Below are 13,877 nucleotides of genomic sequence, written 5' to 3' on the forward strand. Positions count from 1 at the left end.
TGGAGAATCCCCACGGACAGAGAAGCCTGGTGGGCTGCAGCCCATGGGGTTGCAGAGTTGGACATGACTGAGCGACGAAGCACACAGCACACATTTCTGTATAACAAAATTTAATGTTCACTTTTTTTCCCTATCATTTCTTAAAATACCTTCTGTAGTTCCATTTTTCTGAATTTTATTATCTGTTTCTTTCAGCATCCTTCTTGGTCTAATACTGATTTCAACTGATTATCAGTCAGCATTTTTAGCTCAAAGGTCCTTTAGAATGTTATTCTTAGACTTCTGTTACACTCCTACTAAAGGTCTTATTCAAGGCCTAGGAATAGCTGCAATAGTTTTTGTAAAACTTTAGGTCTTTTAAAGACTTGCCTGTAGCCAACCCCTGGGTGGAACTGAGAATAGCAGGGCAGACAGTAATTCCACAGCAATTGCGTAGGCTCATACAGTTGCAGTGCACTGTAACTGAGGATGGGAGAGGCACTGGGAAAAAATCAAAACCCTGACCCCAAGGGCAGCTAGGTAATGACGCAATCTAATTCTTAAGAGAGATGCTGGTGTTTTTTATAGATCCCTGAACATTCCAAGAAACAGACCTGCCAAAGGTATACATTAAAATTTTACATATTAGAAATCTACCTCCCATGGTTAATTAGATTATTTCACAGATGAAGCAACCAATAGGACAGAAAGGAATACAGCCGAGTGAACACCATTTATAAAGGATGATCGGTAGAAAAAAATTCTCCACTTAGCTCCTTAGTAAGCAGGTATATCTAATATTGTATTTGTTCATTCCTTTCATTCTCTTAACAAATATTTATTAAACACCCAGGTATATGCTAGGTATTATTCTAAGCACATGGGTTTCAACAGCTAGAAAACAGACAAGCTTTGTCTCTAAGGAAACTTAAATATTGACAAAGAAAGACAACTAACAAGTACATACATAATTTGACAATAAGGATACAAAGATAAAAAGATGGTGGACAGAGGACCAACACAGGTGTTCCTATTGTTTCTTGATCCAGTGACAGTGAATTTATGGAACCCTTAAGTATGAGTGAGACAGTTTGATTATAGGAAGCCTGTTTAGAAAATAGTAGTTCTCAACAACATATTAAAAAAATCATACACCATGACCAAGTGGGCTTTATCCCAGGAATGCAAGGATTCTTTAATATCCGCAAATCAATCAATGTAATACACCACATTAACAAATTGAAAGATAAAAATCATATGATTATCTCAATAGATGCAGAGAAAGCCTTTGACAAAATTCAACACTCATTTATGATTAAAACTCTCCAAAAAGCAGGAATAGAAGGAACATACCTCAACATAATAAAAGCTATATATGACAAACCCACAGCAAGCATCACCCTCAATGGTGAAAAATTGAAAGCATTTCCCCTGAAATCAGGAACAAGACAAGGGTGCCCACTCTCACCACTACTGTTCAACATAGTGTTGGAAGTTTTGGCCACAGCAATCAGAGCAGAAAAAGAAGTAAAAGGAATCCAGATAGGAAAAGAAGAAGTGAAACTCTCACTGTTTGCAGATGACATGATCCTCTACATAGAAAACCCTAAAGACTCTACCAGAAAATTACTAGAGCTAATCAATGAATATAGTAAAGTTGCAGGATATAAAATTAACACACAGAAATCCCTTGCATTCCTATATACTAACAATGAAAAAACAGAAAGAGAAATTAAAGAAACAATACCATTCACCATTGCAACAAAAAGAATAAAATACTTAGGAGTATATCTACCTAAAGAAACAAAAGACCTATACATAGAAAACTATAAAACACTGATGAAAGAAATCAAAGAGGACACAAACAGATGGAGAAACATACCGTGTTCATGGATTGGAAGAATCAATATTGTCAAAATGGCTATTCTACCCAAAGCAATCTATAGATTCAATGCAATCCCTATCAAGGTACCAACGGTATTTTTCACAGAACTAGACCAAAGAATTTCACAATTTGTATGGAAATACAAAAAACCTCGAATAGCCAAAGTAATCTTGAGAAAGAAGAATGGAACTGGAGGAATCAACCTGCCTGACTTCAGACTCTACTACAAAGCCACAGTCATCAAGACAGTATGGTACTGGCACAAAGACAGAAATATAGATCAATGGAACAGAATAGGAAGCCCAGAGATAAATCCACGGACCTATGGACACCTTATCTTTGACAAAGGAGGCAAGGATATACAATGGAAAAAAGACAACCTCTTTAACAAGTGGTGCTGGGATAACTGGTCAACCACTTGTAAAAGAATGAAACTAGAACACTTTCTAACACCATACACAAAAATAAACTCAAAATGGATTAAAGATCTAAATGTCAGACCAGAAACTATAAAACTCCTAGAGGAGAACATAGGCAAAACACTCTCCGACATAAATCACAGCAAGATCCTCTATGACCCACCTCCCAGAATATTGGAAATAAAAGCAAAACTAAACAAATGGGACCTAATGAAACTTAAAAGCTTTTGCACTACAAAGGAAACTATAAGTAAGGTGAAAAGACAGCCCTCAGATTGGGAGAAAATAATAGCAAATGAAGAAACAGACAAAGGATTAATCTCAAAAATATACAAGCAACTCCTGCAGCTCAATTCCAGAAAAATAAATGACCCAATCAAAAAATGGGCCAAAGAACTAAACAGACATTTCTCCAAAGAAGACATACAGATGGCTAACAAACACATGAAAAGATGCTCAACATCACTCATTATTAGAGAAATGCAAATCAAAACCACAATGAGGTACCATTACTCGCCAGTCAGGATGGCTGCTATCCAAAAGTCTACAAGCAATAAATGCTGGAGAGGGTGTGGAGAAAAGGGAACCCTCTTACACTGTTGGTGGGAATGCAAACTAGTACAGCCGCTATGGAAAACAGTGTGGAGATTTCTTAAAAAACTGGAAATAGAACTGCCATATGACCCAGCAACCCCACTTCTGGGCATACACACTGAGGAAACCAGATCTGAAAGAGACACGTGCACCCCAATGTTCATCACAGCACTGTTTATAATAGCCAGGACATGGAAGCAACCTAGATGCCTATCAGCAGATGAATGGATAAGGAAGCTGTGGTACATATACACCATGGAATATTACTCAGCCGTTAAAAAGAATTCATTTGAATCAGTCCTAATGAGATGGATGAAACTGGAGCCCTTTATACAGAGTGAAGTAAGCCAGAAAGATAAAGAACATTACAGCATACTAACACATATATATGGAATTTAGAAAGAAGGTAACGATAACCCTATATGCAAAACGGAAAAAGAGACACAGAAATACAGAACAGACTTTTGAACTCTGTGGGAGAAGGTGAGGGTGGGATATTTCAAAAGAACAGCATGTATACTATTTATGGTGAAACAGATCACCAGCCCAGGTGGGATGCATGAAACAAATGCTCGGGCCTGGTGCACTGGGAAGACCCAGAGGAATCGGGTGGAGAGGGAGGTGGGAGGGGGGATCGGGATGGGGAATACGTGTAAATCTATGGTTGATTCATATCAATGTATGACAAAAAAAATAAATAAATAAATAAAAATTAAAAAAAAAGAAAAAAAAGAAAATAGTAGTTCTATGGGAAGGATCATGTATTTAAGTACCAATAATAAATTCTGATGTTTACTTGCTTTTTTCTGAGAGCAAAAAACAGTCGCTCTGCATTTTGAATCAAGTACTCCAAAAAAAAACCTTGTTACATAGGTAAGAATCATAAATTAAGTGAAGAAATTGAGAATGGTTTAAAATTTTGCCCTAAAATGTCAGAGTTGGAATTTAATCTCATATCTGTTTGAATCATAGTCTTATTATACTATGAGCTACCCTCTCAGTAAAATACTTGATTTCAAGCAACTGATATTTTCTATCACCATTACCTAAACATATCCTGTGATTCCTTATTTGTTCATAGCACTCTGGTGAGCTGTATCCTAAAGCTTACCTCTCCTTCCTACATAATATTCAATCACCATCAAATTAAGGATTAGTTTAACTCTAGCTAAAATAAATAAAATAAAGGGGAGGAAAAGGGACATAAGAGCATTGCTAATGCTATCACATATTTAAGTTGCAATTACAAAAATTTATATTATTTAAACATACAACTGTAAAAGACATATTTCCCTTAATTTTTATCATTGTGGGAATTTAAAGGTTTTTTTTCCATTGTTAATCACAAGGTATGACATTACAATAACAAAACAGTACAATATTTAGTACATAAAATTTCCTCTAAAACATTTTAAAGAATACATTAAACTACAGAAAATGATGAGTTACATCAACTAAATTAAGGAGAATTATTAATCCAGGATATTTATGGAGGATACATATTTTTTTTCTACTGTATGTGAGATATTATTTAGCATATATATATTTAGATGTATATATAACGTGGCTCTTGCCCTGAAGGATTTTGATTTTGTTGCTGTTGTTCAGTTGCCAAGTCGTGCTAGACTCTTTGCAACCCTATGGACTATAGCACACTGGGCTTCCCCATCCTTCACTATCTCCCAGAGTTTGGTCAGATTCATGTCCATTGAATCAGTGATGCTATTTAACCATCTCACCCTCTGTTGCCCTCTTTTGCCTTCAATCTTTCCCAGCATCAGGGTCTTTTCCAATGAGTTGGCTCTTCTCATCAGGTGGCCAAATTATTGGAGCTCCAGCATTAAAATTATGATGGTATCTTTATCAGAAGGACAATACTTTTTTTTTTTTTAAAGAAAGATCCCTTTCCTAATTGTCAAAAATTTAAAATTTTACCCTAAAATTTTCAGTTTTCAAAATCCCTAAGTCCAAAATCATTACTGACTTTGTAGTCAATTAGCGATGACAGTTTTTCATTGTAAACCACATTTGATTTTAAGCACGTATTAATATTTTAATGATTGTATAGCAGTACCATTTAATAATCAAAACCTTCTGTGAAAAACAAGCTACAGTGAAAGTCAGAAAGCAAAAAAATCATAGGAATTCAAACATCATGTTCTCTAAAATGTAATATAATGTAGTATTCTTTCATATTTCAGTAGTAACAGTAAAACGACTTGGGAAAGTTCAACCCCCTCTTTTTATATATTTTCTCTGAACATTACTTTAAGAAAAGGATTGTCTTTGAGTCAGCCACATTATGCCAGGTACTATAATCCTTCCTTTACTAGCACAGACACATAGCCTATAGTATGAAATAAGGAGCCTGGATTCTATGCTTTGATTTACTAGACAGAAAAAAGGACAAGTGAAAATGCTGTGTGATCAAAGACATCTACTAACATAAACTCTAACCATCAATTCTCTGGGTAAAGTAATAGTTTAAAAGACATCTAAACTTCTTGGAGGCAAATGTATAACACAAACTCTGAATGTATTAGTGAACTCTAAACTAGATTCTTCTCAATTGGTTCTTAATTTTGGCTGCTCCTTGGAATCAAGGGAGCTCTCAAGAATATTGATGCCAAATCAAGTCCCAAGGATTCTAATTTAACTGGACTGAGGAGCAGCCTGTCAAGATTTCTCAGGTAATTTTAAGTGTAGCTGAGACCGAGAACTACTGTTTTAAGCTCAGACGTAACTATTTTATATCAGGTTAACAAACCATCTTCTATCTAGTTGTTTACTAAATTACTGAAAATAACACCAAAGCATGTGAACACAGTTTTGGGTAACACTAAACATGCAGAGTTTTTACAGAATGAGAAAATATATGGCCTTTGAATGCACTGTGTTTATTAGAATTTCAGAGACATGGTAAAGTTACTGCAATTAAATTCTGTAAAAGAAATGTAACACATATATATGGAATTCAGAAAGATGGTAACGATGACCCTATATGTGAGGCAGCAAAAGAGACACAGATGTAAAGAACAGACTTTGGACTCTGTGGGAGAAGGTGAGGGTGGGATGATCTGAGAGAATAGCATTGAAACATGTATATTACCATATGTGAAACAGATCGCCAGTCCAGGTTCAATGCATGAGACAGGGTGCTCAGGGCTAGAGCACTGGGATGACCCAGAGGGATGGGATGGGGCGGGAGGTGTGAGGGGGGTTCAGGATTGGGAACACATGTAAATCCATGGCTGATTCATGTCAATGTATGGCAAAAACCACTACAATAGTGTAAGGTAATGAGCCTCCAATTAAAATAAATTAAAAAAAAGAGAAATGGAATTTCAGAATTCATTCATTAAAAAAAAGAAATGGAATGAGAGAGAGTGGAATTTCTTCCAGATAGGATTTGACAGGAGTTGGTGAAGGCCAGCATCAGAATTTATCTTCTCCAGCCTAGATACACTATTGTGCTTGTTAAATTAGATGGAAGATAAAGGTTAGAGTTACAACTAGTTTAGAGACTTTTTCCTCATCAGAAAACAGCTGGTGTTCATGAATTTTATAGTGCAACTTTAGCAGTTAACAAAGTTAGAAAACGAACTCCCTTCCTTTAGTAATTTAGTATGAAAATATTATACAGATATAGACAATATGTATCATTTAATGGTGGTGAGCAAAGTTTTTCGCTTCAGTATCAATTCTGAATTAAAAATGTACCCACTTGAAAGATTTATCAAATGAAGAATAATAATTTACAAAATGGAAATTTACTACAAAGAATAATTATGACAAATTGAGAGTACATTATGAAGTCCCTGAGGGCACTAACTGGGGTGTCATTCATCTTTGTATTCTTCAATATCAAGTACTAAGGAGGTACTCAATAAATATAGGTTCAATTAATGAGTTTAATATTTTAGATTAGCATTAAATCAACCCCAAGGTCAGCATATATAATGTTAGAAAAAAACTAATGAAAACAATTATTTAACATGTTAAATGATTCAAAGAGAAAACTCTGCATATAGCTACTATTTGCTTGGCTAAAATGACATAAAAATTAAAACAAAAACAAACAAAAATCATGCTGGATCCTGTGAGAGGGGAATAAGATGGAGAGTTGATTCCTTAGGTCATATGATCTTATTAATGACATGAAAGCCATAGAGTAACAAAATTTTAGACCTCTCAGAGACCCTACATAATAATTCATTAGAAGAAAAATGCCACATGATCACACAAAATTTAAGAATGACACAGGAATTGCCACAGAATTCATGTCAAGTTCTTGCGGTCTCACATGGACCTGAAGTTGTATTTTGAGGGAAGGAGAGGTTACAGAAAGGGAGCGGAGGGCATTCAAGATGAATTTAACTGTGTGAACAAAAATCCAGAGTTAGAAAAGTACAAGATATTTTTGAAATTAAAAAATAATTTGATGGAAATACAGTGTTTCACATGAGGAGAGGAAAGACAAGGCTGAAAGGAAGTATTCAATTCTCAATTAAGGAATCTCTACTGAAAAGATAGGATTTTAATGGCTTTCAAGACACTTTACCAATTTATCAAGGATAAATTACCTGATCCTTTTGTATTCTACTGAAGAAATTACTAACAACAAAAACACCCAAATGAATTGTTAGGGAATGATATACCCCTATTCATTTATACATTTACCTTACTTTTTAAAGTACTGATGTATAAAAACATATTTTAAAAGAGTGAGAGTTGAATGATGAGACTCATTTATATACTTAAGTAGTCTGATTTTATGTTTTAAAATAGGGAACATGTTTAATTTTTAAGTTAGAATTTGTAAGTAAAATGAAAGAATATGGCAGTTGTTTAACCAGAGAATGGCCTATTCCTTAAGGTGTAATTTGATTTAAATAGAATTATTTAGAAATATCAAAGCTAAATTCCATCCTGACTGTTCTTTTTGCTTATACTGAGTAACTGGCCTAGCTCTTACACTATTCTTAGCATTAAACCTGGCACTTTGACACTACACTGATGTCAACTCAATTTAGAGTAGGAACTCAGTTACTGACTAAATACCAAAATGAGAAAGCAGTGTTTTGTTGAAAACTACACACAGCACTCCAAATTGCACATTACATTTTGGAACCATCTTTATTTCCTTACATATTTTAAAAAATTTCAGAAAACGTCAAACATGGAAGTATAATAGTATAATAACATCTCATGAACCCATAACCCAGTATGAACCCTTTGCCAATGTTGTTTCAACTACCCACCCTTCCTTCTGAAACATTTTAAAGCAATTCTCAGACATGATAGTTCACAAATATTTTAAAATGTACCTCTAACAGACACAGACTTAAAATAAAAAGACGTATCAAAGGAGCCTGCTCCTCCTGAAATTTTTCCCTTCGTAAATGGCTCAAGCCAAAACCTCAGAGTCATCCTTGACTCATCTTTCTCTCATACTCCAGAGTCAATATACTGTGCAATACTGGTTAGGTTTTGAACCTCCCCTGCTATCATTCTTATTTAAGTCCTATCACCTTTTGCCTGTCCTATGGCCACAGCTCCTTAACTAGTCTCCCTAATATCCCTGCAACCTCAGATTCTACACTTGCTACTTCTGCCTGAAATGTTTTTACTCCAAAAAAATTGGGATCTGTCACTTTTTGCATTTGAACCTATTAGAAAGGCTTGCCCTTACCATCATGGCAACAACCACTCCTCCTGCCCTTAACCTATACCTTTTGGCCTTTTTCTACATCACCGCCTGATGTATTTACTAGTTTGTTTTTTCCTGTTAGACTGTAAGCTCCAGGAGCGCAGACATTATGTTGATTATGAAACACTAGTGTCCAAAATAGTAGTGACACACAGGCATGCAGTAAGCACTTAAGTATTTAAGACTGAAAATTATTTGATAACTAACAGATTAGAATTTTAAAACTTCTTCCTAGAAAATTTAAAATGAGTAACTGAAACTTATTTGGAAAGTACATCTTGAGAGTTTTGCCAGATCTTTAAAATCAAGTCTATCAATTATTTAAATCAATTTGTAACATATATGTCCTATTTAAGAAGTTCGGATTATGTACCTGAAAACATCTAGAAATATGTATGTATGTATGTATTTATGGCTGCTGGGGCCTGTGGGATCTTAGTTCCCTGACCAGGGATCTAACCTGTGCCCCCTGCAATGGAAGCATGTAGTCTTAGCCACTGGACTGCCAGGGAAGTCCCTCTAGCTGTATTGAAAAGAGTGGCATTACCTAGTGCCAAATCTGCATTCAGCACCTAGAATCACAGGGAATCAGCATTAAAATAACACCAAAAGCTCACAATATTGGCAGCCATTACCCTGATCTAGTTCTACCATTCTTTGCCAAAAATGGTGCAATGTAAGATCAACTGTACCAATAAAACTGGAGTAAAGGGGACAAGGAAAGTAATAATGCAATACACATGGTTTACATTTCAACTTGGCATATTACATAAGAAAACTATTTTTGATTTTTCTTTACAAAAGAGAATTTTGTTGCTACTGTGACTGTCATTAACTTAAAACACCAGACTGTTTACAACCCGTGTTGTGGTGAAATTTACATCTGCTGGTAGATTTAACTTAGTTGGCATAATGTGGGTGATGACTGTAGAAAACTGTCCAAGTTCCCTAGTACCGACACTTCCTTTATTTCTGAATACCACGAGACAGTCAACTTTTCCCCTTAAAGTGTTACTTGAAAAATGTCCCTGTGACTATAAGCACAACATGAATCTTCTTCTCGCTCACTGTCCTACGGTCAGCGCTTCCCATTTCGAAAGTGAGAGGAAACCCCCCAAGGTCTGGGGCTTTGGCAAAGTCCGGACGCCAACTGGCGATCTCCATTTCTGCCACGGACAGCCAAGACCGGGAACCTTCCTCTGAGGGTGAGAGGACGGCAGGGAACTGCGTTGGCAGCTCCCTGGGTTGAGGGGCAGGAAAAGGAAACTTCCTTCTTGAACTCGGCGAGGAGAGAAGGAGACGAAATGAAAAGGTGGGGGTGGTGCAAGAATGGTCTCGACTACCCCGCGGACTCGCAAAGCCTCCGCCCGCCCGGGGAGGGAGGGCACACGAGCGGCGGCGCCGTGGGGTCAGAAAGGCCGGCGGTGCCGTGCCTCGGCCCGAAGCCGAACTCAAGGTGTCCTCCAGAGAAGGGAGGAAGCTCCGGGCCCTGTCCCCACTCCGCCTCTCTTCCCCGGGAGCGGCGGTTGGGCAAGAAGGGGGAGGAAAACCGCCGCCAGGCCCAGAGGGACACAAGGCCGCGCCCATCACCCGGGCCTCCGGCCGCGGCAGGCCAGTCGGGCGGTCGGCGAAGCCGGGTGCAGAGGGCGCGGCTGTCTCGGGCGACCCCTCCCTGTCCCTTCCGGGCGTCGCCACCCCTTCTTCCCGCCGTGGTACCTGCACTGCACGACTGAGGAAGGTGCCTGCGTCGGCCGCCAGCTTCTTCACGTTGAAGTCCATGATGTTCATCCTGGGCGTCAGCCGGGCGGAGCAGCCGGCTGACCTAGCGGGGAGACGGAGGCGCCGCGGCCGGGCTGGGGCGCCGGGCGAGAGTGGCGGGGGCAGACGTGGTAGGTGGAGGTAGGCGGCGCCAGCCCCGCCGCCGCAGCTGTCGTTTCCGTGAAGGGGGAGAGAGAGGGTGGGGCGAGGGGAGAGAACAACCGCCTCGAAGCCGGCCGCGCGTCCAGGCGGCAGCGGCCGAGACCCAGGGCCTGTGCCGCCTGGAGTGATGCCGCTAACGTCGGCGGGCTTCGCGGTGGGCTTGCAAGACACAGAGCAGGGCCCGGGCCTTGCCCGGCCGGGTCCCCAACGGAGGAAGCGAGAGCGGGCCTCGGGGCGGGGCCTTTATAGAGGTTATCGCGGGAACAGCGACCCCTTCAGGAGCGCCGCGGCTGAGCGGCTGAACGCGCCCGGAGCTCCGCCAGTTCCGCTGGGGGGAGGGTTGCGCTCGTTGCTAGGGGCGCGCCTCCGGGCGGCTGTGGCGCTCGGTGTTTGTACTTAAGCCCCTGGGAACCGCGAGCAGAGAGAACCCAAGCTCCCCGTTTTAAGTGAAAGTATGGAAATTGTGGCATAGAATTACAGTATGTGAAATTAGAACCAACAGTTCCCTGTCATCTTGAAGCACCCGCGCCCTACTGGTTCCCTGACGCCTGGATGGCACGCGGCGAACGTTTGCAGAATAGAGTTGAAGTTAAATGTTCCCACCGAACCTGTTTTTCATTTATTCGGCATTATCGACTATCCATCTTGTACCAGAACTGAGTCCTGTGCTTCAGACACCGTGCTGAACAAGACTGTCCCTGCCCTCAGGAAGCTCTCAGTTCGGTTATTCGACGACTTTCAGGGACAGCTCCCATCCCCGGGGCCAGTTCTGTTTCTCTGTGCTTGCGCAAGGGCTTTGTGACTGAGTGACCGTGGACACGCTGGGCTACACAATCAACACTAGGTGCCTACTTGGTGCAGAATACGGCCCCCGAGACACTAAGTGCGGGATGGAGGACGCAAAGAAGTATAAAGAGGGTGAGTGAGAGAGAATAATGCTGAACGATTTAGCGAGGCGAATGTTAATAACTAATGAGAATATGATGTGAATTTTAATAACTAATGGGAATATGATGTGAAATCTGTTCAAAACCCTGCAGTTCCAAGTATCTTCTAAAAAAGCTTTAAGGATACAGCCTATGCTTGAACTGATTGAAACAGATGCAAGAACGGAGGCAGAGACGTTATTATTTCAAAGAAAAGGCTATTTTTGTGTGTGTGTCGCAGTGTCCTTGTGTTACATTAGAGCTGGAAAAATGCAGGCCCAGCAGGCAATGAAATGAGTTCACATTCATGCTTAGTGTTTTACTGAAAGAGCAGTCACGGCAGTAGTGGCTGTGTTAAAGGCACAAAGATTGGTTCCAAAGTATTACAAGGAAGAGTAGATAACATACAAATAATTGTATTCTTTGTGGTGATAACAGAAACAGTCACTTCTTTCTAAGGTAACTACAAAAGAATGAATCTACCCCATCTCTCTTTCTTTTCAACTTATCTTGCCAAAAATATGGGAAAGGAAATATATAATCAGGAATTTTTTATTTATTGTCCAATTTAGACTTTTACGTGGAAAACACTGTATCTCTTTGCAGATGTCTGTCTTCCCAGTAAGTATGTTTTGTCATATTCTCTGTCCATTTCTACCAAGTGATCTCAACACTGCCTGCCTTCACCATGAGAGGAAAAAACTCTGAATCCTCTTCCTCAAACTTGTAGATATGCTGACTTGAAAAAAACCTTTATTTGTTCCTGTTGAGCCCTCTATAATACTGTTTCTCTCGTTTCACTGGTAAATTCATTAAGACTAGTGTGTTGTTTTTATTTCCTTACCATCTTAGAATTTCCTACCTAATTCCATGTAGTTGGTTTCCACTTCTGTAACTATACCTAAACAATTCCTGAAGTTGCCAGTTATCTTCCTGATAAATCAAACAGCCTTTTCTCAAACTTCCACAGTGACTGTACCCAGCCTCTTCCCAATAACAAACACACCCCTTTCCAGGGCCTATTGTTTCTTGGTTTCTCTGCTATCTCCTGGACTTTCTCATTCTGTTTTGCTGACATTTCTGATGGATGTGCTGTAAGAATACCTGAAAGCTCAGTGTTTAGCACTTATTTTTTGTTGTTCTCATGGATTAGTTGCTTAATTGAAACTTCAGTTGTACGATTTCATTCATTCATTTAGTAACTATTTTTTGAACATCTCCTGTGTGCACATGGCATTGTTCGTATGACTGGGAATATAGCAGGCAACAAGGCAGACAGCCCTTGCTCTCATGGGAGCTTATAACTAATCCCATGAGACAGAACTGGACATGGAACAACGGACTGGTTCCAAATAGGAAAGGGAGTACATCAAGGCTGTATATTGTCACCCTGCTTATTTAACTTATATGCAGAGTACATCATGAGAAACGCTGGGCCAGAGGAAGCACAAGCTGGAATCAAGATTGCTGGGAGAAATATCAATAACCTCAGATATGCAGATGACACCACTCTTCTGGCAGAAAGTGAAGAACTAAAGAGCCTCTTGATGAAAGTGAAAGAGGAGAGTGAAAAAGTTGGCTTAAAACTCAACATTCAGAAAACTAAGATCATGGCATCCGGTCCTATCACTTCATGGCAAATAGATGGGGAGACAGTGGCTGACTTTATTTTTCTAGGCTCCAAAATCACTGCAGATGGTGACTGCAGCCATGAAATTAAAAGATGCTTGCTCCTTGGAATGAAAGTTGTGACCAACCTAGACAGCATATTGAAAAGCAGAGACATTACTTTGCCAACAAAGGTCCGTCTAGTCAAGGCTATGGTTTTTCCAGTCATCATGTTTGGATGTGAGAGTTGGACTATAAAGAGAGCTGAGCACCAAAGAATTGATGCTTTTGAACTGTGGTGTTGGAGAAGATTCGTGAGAGTCCCTTGGACTGCAAGGAGATCCAACCAGTCCATCCTAGAGGAGATCAGTCCTAAATGTTCATTGGAAGGACTGATGTTGAAGCTGAAACTCCAGTACTTTGGCCACCTGATGCAAAGAGCTGACTCATTTGAAAAGACCCTGATGCTGGGAAAAATTGAGGGCAGGAGGAGAAGGGGATGACAGAGGATGAGATGGTTGGATGGCATCACCGACTCAATGGACATGGGTTTGGGTGGACTCCGGGAGTTGGTGATGGACAGGGAGGCCTGGCTTGCTGTGGTTCATGGGGTCACAAAGAGTCGGATGTGACTGAGCGACTGAACTGAATTGATGAGACAGAAATTGAATAAGGAGTTATAAGTATGATGAAATACCAAGGGGAGTCCAGAGTGCTTTTAAATGTTCACTTCCAGCTGTACCTAGTAACCTGAATTTTAATTTGGAGGCTTGGCTTTTCTGTAAGGATTTCAGATCACCTTTTAATGCTTTCTTTTTCTGTCCCCCATAGTAACT

The 13,877-nt window shown here is 39.8% G+C and overlaps 1 protein-coding gene across 2 annotated transcripts in view; it reads right to left on the bottom strand.

The window, feature by feature from the left end:
• Positions 1-10,720, bottom strand: part of SH3GLB1 (SH3 domain containing GRB2 like, endophilin B1) — a 45,786-nt gene extending 35,066 nt beyond the window's left edge. For both annotated transcript variants that reach the window (XM_043875559.1, XM_043875558.1), the window contains exon 1: positions 10,304-10,720. In XM_043875559.1, the coding sequence (XP_043731494.1) occupies positions 10,304-10,375 (72 nt within the window). In that variant the 5' untranslated portion in view covers positions 10,376-10,720. The remainder of the gene's footprint in view (positions 1-10,303) is intronic.
• Between the last annotated feature and the right edge of the window lie 3,157 nt (positions 10,721-13,877).

This window comes from Cervus elaphus, chromosome 20 (genome assembly GCF_910594005.1).
Source record: "Cervus elaphus chromosome 20, mCerEla1.1, whole genome shotgun sequence".
Taxonomy (NCBI): domain Eukaryota; kingdom Metazoa; phylum Chordata; class Mammalia; order Artiodactyla; family Cervidae; genus Cervus; species Cervus elaphus.